General features: G+C 46.5%; 1 protein-coding gene across 1 annotated transcript in view; it reads left to right on the forward strand.

The window, feature by feature from the left end:
- LOC137633701 (uncharacterized) overlaps positions 1 to 1,866 on the forward strand; it is a 2,642-nt gene extending 776 nt beyond the window's left edge. Inside the window, exons 1-2 of the mRNA XM_068365949.1 lie at positions 1 to 1,187; positions 1,716 to 1,866. The exon at positions 1 to 1,187 is cut by the window's left edge and continues 776 nt beyond it. Of these exons, the coding sequence (XP_068222050.1) occupies positions 1 to 1,187; positions 1,716 to 1,866 (1,338 nt within the window). The remainder of the gene's footprint in view (positions 1,188 to 1,715) is intronic.
- The last annotated feature ends 8,134 nt before the right edge of the window (positions 1,867 to 10,000 follow it).

Here is a 10,000-nt window from a genome sequence, read left to right on the forward strand (position 1 = left end):
TTCAACAATCAGGTGAAATCTGATTACACAACTGTGTCTACAATTAGTCTTGAGGGAATTCCAAAGGAGAAGAGAGAAGAGTTTGTATGCAAGTATTATGCAGTATTGGGGTCAGACAATTCTCCTTTGCAATCATTAGATGAACTGTTAAAGTATCTGAGGAAAAAAATGCACACTATGCATGAGGTGTGGGGACTACCCTTAAATCTCGCTTTTGTAACAGTTTTGTGGATGAATAAACCAGAGGTTATAAGAAACATCACCACTGAAGCTGAGCTCTACTGGCAATTTTACCTTTTGTCTCGCTCAAAATTAGAGGAGCGTTTGGCAAAAAACCCCAACACAGCTCACTTACCACCAAGTGAATTGGACAGTAAAACTGAAAGATGTATATTAAAACTATGTCATGAATCATTCAAAGCATTACAAAAAGATGAAATCAGTATTCCAAAATCCACCATCAAATATTTGTCTGCCTTTTGTCATAGTTTGGGATTGCCAGCCGAAGAGCTAACTGGCGCCTTCCTGAAGAGAGTGACCACTTCCCAGGGCTCCTTCCAGTACAGTTTCCCTCATAAAGAGATAAAGGAATTCATGGCAGCTCTGTCTTTCCCTATGAAATTGACAAACCAATGCTGGGACCAATCTGTAAACACAGCCACACCTACAAAGATCTTTGAAATGCTTCTTGGAGGGAGTCTCCCTGAAAACCTTCACAAATATCAAAATATGCTGATACAGATGATCAGCCTATTGCATATGGGTGACGGGGACGAGATGAAGGTGTCAGAAGATGCCAAGATTGAGGCACTGGAACTCCTAGTAAGGTCGGGAGTGAACGACAAAGACTCTGTGCTAAGAGTCTTGAAGAATATCAAATGTGATCATTCTTCTTCGAGATGGATAGCACAGAGGTTCAAGTTGTTTGATGAGTACACTGAAATTAGAGATCATACAATTGATGCGTACATTGCCCTACTTAGAACCACAGATGCCCCTCTCCCAAACAGAGAGGAAATTGATATCAAAATAGACCTTAAAGACACTGATGGGTTAGTTGAACTACAAAGGCAACTTTGCCGGCATCTCATCAACCCATCAAGTATAGAACTATATAACCATTACAAAGGAGATTCAGAGCCGACCGTAGAAGAGAGAGAGTCAATCAAGAATCTACTCACCAATGAGTAAGTTATTATTATTTGACAGTTATTTTGAACATTTTAAAGATATATATAATAATCAAATATCTGTATAACAATACAATGATACACGATCATACATAAGAACATATGCACATGCACACACATATAGGCCTACTAAGAGAGAGAGAGAGAGAGAGAGAGAGAGAGAGAGAGAGAGAGAGAGAGAGAGAGAGACTCATAAGCTTTAGTATAACAATCAACTTGAGTCTTGTAAACAATATATTTTATATTGTCAGTATCATCATTATCATCATTGTCACAATTAGACTCATAATAAGTCGGCTAAACATTAAAAAGTCCCGATTTTAATTTCTAATTTTTCGGTAATATTAATTTCCATATTTTACGAAATTACTCTTTTTCACTTTTCGTTTTCGTTGCCATCATCATCATCATCATCATCATATTCATCATCATCATCATCATAATCATCATCATCAACTTGATAATAAAATTCCCAATCAAATCCAATAACTATTTCTTTCTTTTCTTTTCTTCTCTTTGGAACAGTTGTAAGGAATACAGAGGCATCTGGGACCCAACGTTCCAAATCCCTACAAATATTAGTAACCTTCAAGTGAGGCTTCTAGACCAACCCAGCCTCGACGTCTTCTGTCAATCTTTGGAAAAGACAAAAGAGATTAATTTTTTATGTAAGTAATAGTAATATTATTTTCTCTGTTCCTTTCCTCCGAGGGACATTACAATACCTGGCCTCCTTTCCCTCATCCTCATCCTGTCATTCAGTCTGTTAATATCGTTGTTATCATTATCAATATCATTGTTAACATCATTATTATCATCATTATTACTCTATAGATGTAGAACATTATATTCAGAGGTCTCAATCAGGTTTTATTTTCACAAAAAGGAAAATATTGTTTTCATCTGATTTGAATTTGATATAAAAGCTTTCGATGTTAAGTTTTAATTTCTTTCCTTCCATATATTAAAAGGAAATGTCTCATTTCTATGGCCTTGATTTAATTAATAATGATAGAAATGAATCAAAATGATCATGATTGTAATGAATAGGAAACTGATATCGGCACCAGCCTTTTCGCGGCTCCTCCTGACTCCGCCTCCTTCCTGCGCTGATTGGTTCTCTACAAGGATGTGGGCGGAGTTATCCGAACAGGAGAACCAATCAGCAAAAGGAAAGTGAAAAGGTATCGGCCAATGAAATTGGGCCAATTAAATGAAGCTGAGTTGTTATTGGCTGAGGTGATTTAGATACTGCATAATGTGAGGGTTTCATGAGGAGACTGATGACATTCCTTATGCGAGCGGCTACAATGGTCACTTGCACACACACACACATTGACTCCCACACGCACACACAAACGCACACACATTAACGCAACCTCCCAGACACACTGGCAGACATTGCTCTACTGTGTTTAGTTCTTTTGCCTCTAAATTCGTTATTATTATTATTATTATTATTATTATTCCCTTTTGACCTTTTCAGTTTTGATCATCATTTTACTCAACCTTCTTCTTCTTCTTCCTCTTCTTCTTCTTCTTCTTTCTCTTCCAGATATTCGCTTCAGTGTCAACGACGTCAGCAGCGTCAGTCGCCCCATCCCTTTCTTGGAGAAGGATCCACTTGTCTATGTCTTTGTCAGGGACGTCAAGGAAGAAGACATCGAGAAGGTTGGGGACATCCTTCGGACATTGCAAGCAAGGAGGTGAGGAGACATCATTCCTTATAAGAGAGAGAGAGAGAGAGAGAGAGAGAGAGAGAGAGAGAGAGAGAGAGAGAGAGAGAGAGAGAGTATTATCATTATATTATATTATTATATTATTCATTATTAAGTTTACCTAATACTCTGGGAAAATAGGCCTATGTCCTGTCAAAATAGATATGAATATATTTTTGGGCTCAAGCCATGGCGTCCTGATGGAAGGAAGGTTCCTGTTTGGTAGCTTCCTTGGGTATAAGACTACTAAGATATTCCCAGAGAATTTAACCACAGGTTATCACAGAATTCTAACTTCTGGAGCGAGTATCTCAAAGGTTTCCCTTTAAGACATCGTAATACAACAGGGGACACGCATGTCTGAACGTGCCACATAGCTATCTCCACCCCGAACAGAGTTAATGCTTCGGTGTGTAAGGGCTGAGAATAGCTGGGAGCCGTTCCACAGCTAATCTCACTCGTGGCTACTACTGATACTCGAGACGTAAACAAACGGACGCCATTGCTCTAATGACGTCACGCGCGTCTTCATCCTTTGTTTAGTAGCTGCCCTACTTAGACGGATTTTCCCTTGTGTTAACTTTATCGCTTTGCATCTTCGCTATGTCGTTACCTTCAGCCTCGCCTTCTTCTGGAAAGTTGAGTACAAGGTTCCAGTATTGTTTAATTAAGCTCTGGCCGTAAAGTAAATATTATTTTGCGAAATAATTGATGTTTTGTGGCAGAGCTGTGCCTCTACCGGACCCGCCATTTTATGGCGTCGTTGTTGTTTTGCATGTCTTATTTAGTTAGCCACAACAACGCTTCCGGCATTATATACTAATCGAATACATTAGTTTATTTAGTCTTCATAGCTAGGAACTTTTATATCGTGTTTAGACGCTTTTTACCGGTCATCGATTGACCTCATACCAGTCGGCTACTATAGCCCCCAGGCCAGGAGCCTACATACAAGTGTTCATGCATGATTTATTAGTGATCCTAGACTAAGTTATGAAGATAGTGGCATTATTATTTTACAATACTTTTGACTAGTGATGCAAATGTTTTCGCCTTCAGGGACCATATAGGGGATAGGCTAGTCAGTGATTCTTTCTAGCCTAACCTAACCTTAGAACCCCTATATGCTTCCTTCATCCCCTGCCTTGGCATTCCCTCTATTTAGCCTTGATCCCTTTTCTGAGTAAAGGGATTAATTGTCTAATAGAGTATATATATATCGCCTCTCAGTCCTCCCTAAAGGAATGAACCCCCTTTAGGATTGCGTCTGAGAGTGAGGTTAGGCTAGCCTACCTCTATGGCTAGGATAGTCTATGACTTTCCTGCGATAGCGATATGTCTTCTTCCTTGCCTAGTTCAGGACTTTTAGCCCTGCTCTAGGTCGGGTTAGGAAGGTTTCTCTGTTCCATGCTGAAACTGTACTCTTGCACCGTTTTAGCCGATCAGCCTGATCTTAGGTTAGGGAGTGTCCTCCCTTCCCTTAGTGGCCGCTCTGGTACAGAAACCCTTCCTGGGAAGACCTCTCTCTTCTCCCTCCCCACCTATCTCTTGTATAGCCTAGCCTATGCTTAGGTTAGCTTATACTCATCTGTCCCCTGTCCTACAAATCCTCCTTAGGGTGGATGAGTAGGGCTACCCGAGCTTCCCTGTGCAGTCCGCTCTGGTACATATACCTTCATAGTGTCCTATAAGGTTAGTTACTAGTGTAGTTCTGCATAGGGGAGTCTCCCCCCCCCCCTCTTGGGTGTTCCCTAGCCCTCCCTTGGGCTACCTGCTCCCGGTCCCTAGTGACCCCTGCTTATGGATGTTAGAGCCTGTCTCTATCATGGGTACACCCTCTCAGGGAGGGGGAGGGATGTCTGGAACCCTGACGGTACTTCCTGCATTCCTTCCCCCCTCCCCCTGTCTCTCTATCTATCCGGGTGCCGGTCTCTTGCCGCCTCTACTGTCGGCAATACCTGCCTCCCTCTTGGTGACTTCCCTACCCTTGCCGCCAGCCCCCCGTGTACCGAGGGACTGCCGGCTGCCGCCGGCTACTACCGGCGGCTCTCCTACTCCTATCTAATCGTCCGCTTGCCGGTCGATCACCGGAGTGCCGGCATATACTGCCGGCAACCCGATACTACCTGTACCATCCTTATCCCAGTCACCAACCTGGCATCCTCCGGCTGCCGGAGCCGCCGCTCCTTGCCGGCGTGCCGCCGCTGTGCCGGCGGCCGCCATCCTGGTATCTAACTGACTTTTGAAAATTGTCTGTTCTAATGCCAGAATCTATGCTGGAGCGAGCTCCGGCATGCCGGCGGCTTGCCGGATGCCCCGGAGGCGTCAAGAATACTTGCACCCCCTCACTGTAGCTATCATAAGACTAAGATAGCCCTACATAGCAAATAGATAAGCTGCTTTGCTTTTAAGATCAGTACCTAGTACTGATTTATTAGTGATCATGCTGTCTCTTTGCATTCTTCTAATTCCAGCATGCTATGTGCATCTTAGCACGGCTGGTTGCCAGAAGCAGTTACCTTTATGAGGCCTTCTGGCTCTTATCTGGGAACCGAATGAATTCGATCCCAACCTTGTCCTTGGCTTTCCATGGAGTTCCAATATAATGGGAATCCTAGGAAACTATATCCAATGATCTCGGTCATTTGGATTATCCCAGGACCAAGCTTATGGTAACCAGCCGGGCGAGATGCATGGAGTGTGTTCTCCTTTACTGTTTTCATTCTCTATGCATCACACCTTCTTAAGTTAAAATTAATGATTAATATTAACTTAGTTTAAGAGCCATTCCTATGACTCCCCCATACTCATTTTCTCTTTCTTCCACAGGAGGAGCAGATGAAGTGTGACTTCGCCTTCTGCGCTGTGAAACGCCCGCAGTTTTACGGGCATACGGCTTGTAGGACTCACGCCCCTTGTGCAGACAAGAAAGGGGATTTGAAGTTCTGGAATCCACTGGATTGTACGGTCTGCCAGGCCCACCTAGTTGAGGCCTTCCATAACCCTCCCTCAGCGGAGGTTAGAGACATTTCTCGTGAAAAGCTGCGCAAGTGGGTGCGTGGCTTTCAGAAAAATGCTACCGGACCGTACCTGGCCACCGAAGAACTGAGGTCCCTGTTGTTCCCTAAGGCCTCCCCTGACTCAGTGGTTCCGAAAGACGCAATCCCCACTGTCCAAATTACGGTGGAACCTGATGTGGTCATGGCTCAGTCCATGCATGAGTGTCGTTTAGATTCCGAGGATGATGAGCAGATCTCTGACGTCTCGGAAGACACGGAGAAGACGCTTATGGCTCAAGGAGCCGAAGAGGACGAAGACAAGGTGGAATACACCGAGTCGGAGCTTGGAGCTCCTCCCTCATCCATCCCTCCGCCTACTCCTACACCGACGGATGTGTCCATTCCGTCCACCTCCTCGACCCCGGATCCCTCTTCGTCTACCCAAGAACTGATCCGGCTGATTAGAGCTGTCATGGACGACAGACTGAAGGAGAACCAGGAGTCCATCAGGTCAATGATTGGATCCAGAGAACCGAAGAAGATTTCGGTTAAGGATCTCCCAGCTTGCTCTCATGCCAACCCGTGGAGGTATGCAGCGCATATGGTTATTGCGACCGGCAGGATCTTTGTTAGTGACAAGATTGGCACGGTCCCGTTGGAAGATGTGGAGTTCTTCCCAAGCTTCGAGACCTACCCGGACTGTTACGTCCGGCTTCGTTCCGAACCTGCCTCGAAGGAGGAGACCGAACCTAAAGAAGAGATAGTGTTCGATCTCGCAAAGGCCCAGGCTATGCTAGCCTCCGCATTTAAGAGCAGGGGCTTTACCTGCTCTAAGCTTCCTGCCTTGAGCAAGAAGCATCCTACTTATGTCGCACCTGACACTGCGGTTCTTCCTTTCCTGGAAAAGGCCTTAGCTGCATGCCTTAAAGCAGCGGAAGAAGGAAAACCCTGCCCTGCACTGGAGGAGTGCAGACCCTTCTCCATCGTGACACCCCCTGACACTAGACAATGGAAAGATGTTCAACATACTTTCGTCGTGGGTAGGCTCGATCCTGACGTCGCCGGACGTCAGTTTAATGAGGACCTCCCTAAGCTCAATGATCACCTCCTTCGCCGGGAACAAGACACGAAGGAGAGGCTTGCGGCATCTCTTTCTCATCAAGTCCAACTTGAAGTTATGGCCTGTGACACAAGAGTACCTGATCACTACATGGTACTAGCCAAATCCCACTTACTTACAGTAATGAAGGACTTGTACCATTTCATAAAGGCTCGTAGAGCCTGTCGTGAATTCGTGTTTGTCGGTGCCACCGTGAAACACGAACCCCGGAGGCTGATTTCCTCCAACATCTGGGGAAAGCACCTGTTTCCTTCTGACCTTGTCAAGGAAATAACTGACAGAGCCGCCACGGAGAATAGGAACCTTCTCCACAAGTGGGGCATGTCCAGAAAAAGGAAACCCTCTCAGGACGATGGACCTCAGCCTAAGAGGAAACCTCAGAAGCCAAAACCCCAGCAACGTCAACAACGACGTCAGTTTCCGGGACCCGCTACCTCCCAAGTGGTTGCCCAACCACAGCAGACCTTTCAATTGGTCCCCCAACCGGTGTTGTCACAGTCACCGGTCTTCACCCCTGCCTTTGAACAGCCATCCACTACCTTTCATGCCAGAGGTAGAGGCTCGTCCAGGGGTGCAAGCAGAGACGCCTCTCGTCGTCCCTCCAGAGGTAGAGGAGGAAAGGGAGCTAGCGGCCGAGGCAACAAGTCCTCGGGACACCAGAAGCAATGAAGTGCTTCCGGTGGGAGGAAGACTCCGCCAATTCCAGGATCGTTGGACCTTCGATCCCTGGGCACACAGCATCATCAAGAACGGTCTAGGCTGGAGTTGGGTGCAACCACCCCCAATCTTCCAGCGGTTCTTTCAACAATCGACCCCCATTCTGGAAGAATATGTTCTAGACCTCTTGAACAAGAAGGTGATAAGGAAGGTAAAGTCCACCAGGTTCCAAGGGAGACTGTTTTGCGTTCCCAAGAAGGACTCAGACAAGCTCAGAGTCATTCTGGACTTATCCCCCCTCAACAAGTTCATAGAGAACAACAAATTCAAGATGCTGACGCTTCAACAAATAAGGACCCTTCTGCCTCAAGGTTCCTACACGGTCTCTATAGACCTGGCGGATGCCTATTGGCACATTCCAATGAACCATCATGCTTCCTCCTACCTAGGATTTCGACTCCAAAGGAAAAGCTACGCCTTCCGGGCCATGCCATTCGGCCTCAATGTGGCCCCTCGGATCTTCACAAAGCTGGCGGATGCCATAGTACAACAGCTCCGCCTAAGAAACGTCCAGGTGATGGCCTACCTCGACGACTGGCTAGTCTGGGCTCCATCGCCCGAAGAGTGTGCAAAGTCTTGCGACGAAGTTACCCAGTACTTAGAACACCTGGGATTCAAGATCAACGAGAAGAAATCTCGCCTCTCTCCAGCTCAGAAGTTTCAGTGGCTGGGAATCCACTGGAATCTTCAGTCACACCGCCTTTCCATCCCCCAGAAGAAAAGGAAGGAAATAGCAGGGTCTGTCAAGCGACTACTGAAATCCAAACGCATTTCAAGACGACAGCAGGAACGAGTTCTAGGCTCTCTACAATTCGCCTCAGTGACAAACCCAGTGCTTCGCGCACAGCTAAAGGATGCCGCGGGAGTCTGGAGACGATCGGCATCCATCGCTCGAAGAGACCTCAAGAGACGGCTTCCAAACAGACTTCGACGCCTCCTAAAGCCGTGGTCGGAAGCAAAGGCCCTGAAAAGGTCCATTCCTCTCCAACACCCTCCTCCATCACTCAACATCCACACGGATGCCTCACTGGAGGGCTGGGGAGGTCACTCCCACCTGAAACAAGCTCAAGGGACCTGGTCTCCACTATTCAAGACGTTCCACATAAACATCTTGGAGGCCATGGCGGTCCTTCTTACTCTGAAGAAGTTATCCCCGCCGCCCTCGATCCACATCCGTCTAACCCTAGACAACTCGGTGGTAGTTCGTTGTCTCAATCGCCAGGGCTCAAGATCGCCCCAGATAAATCAGGTGCTTCTCCCAATCTTCCGTCTGGCGGAGAAGAAGAAGTGGCACCTGTCTGCAGTTCACCTACAAGGATTCCGCAACGTGACAGCGGATGCTCTATCTCGGACAAACCCGATAGAGTCGGAATGGTCTCTAGACGCAAGATCATTCTCCTTCATCTCTCATCAAGTCCCAGAACTTCAGATAGATCTCTTTGCAACGAGCGACAACAATCAACTTCCTCTGTACGTAGCCCCGTACGAGGACCCCAAAGCAGAAGCGGTGGACGCCATGTCACTGGACTGGAACAGATGGTCCAAGATATACCTGTTCCCTCCCACCAACCTTCTGTTGAAAGTCCTCTCCAAACTGAGAACCTTCAAAGGGACAGCGGCCCTAGTGGCTCCCAAGTGGCCCCGGAGCAACTGGTACCCCCCTGGTCCTGGAGCTGCAGCCCAAGCTGATCCCTCTCCCGGGCCCAGTTCTCTCTCAACAAGTACAGAAGTCGACTGTCTTCGCTTCATCATCGAAAATCAAGGACCTTCATCTCATGATTTTCTCTCCCTTGCCGCAAAGAAGAGGTTTGGGATCTCGAAGAAAAGTCTAGACTTCCTAGAGGAATACAAGACCGAATCCACGAGACGGCAATATGAATCATCCTGGAGGAAATGGGTCTCCTTTGTTAAAGCAAAAAATCCTAAAGAAATCACCATTGATTTCTGTATGTCCTTCTTCATTCACCTTCATGGACAAGGATTAGCAGCCAATACGATTTCAACCTGCAAATCGGCTTTGACTAGACCAATTCTATATGCTTTCCAAATTGATCTGTCCAACGACATCTTTAACAAATTACCAAAAGCATGTGCTCGCCTACGCCCAGCACCCCCTCCGAAACCGATCTCCTGGTCACTAGACAAGGTGCTCCATTTCGCCTCCAACTTGGACAACGATTCATGCCCCCTCAAGGATCTGACTCAGAAAGTTATATTTTTATTTGCTCTCGCCTCGGGAGCTCGAGTCAGCGAAAT

The sequence above is a fragment of the Palaemon carinicauda genome, chromosome 43, assembly GCF_036898095.1.
Source record: "Palaemon carinicauda isolate YSFRI2023 chromosome 43, ASM3689809v2, whole genome shotgun sequence".
NCBI lineage: Eukaryota > Metazoa > Arthropoda > Malacostraca > Decapoda > Palaemonidae > Palaemon > Palaemon carinicauda.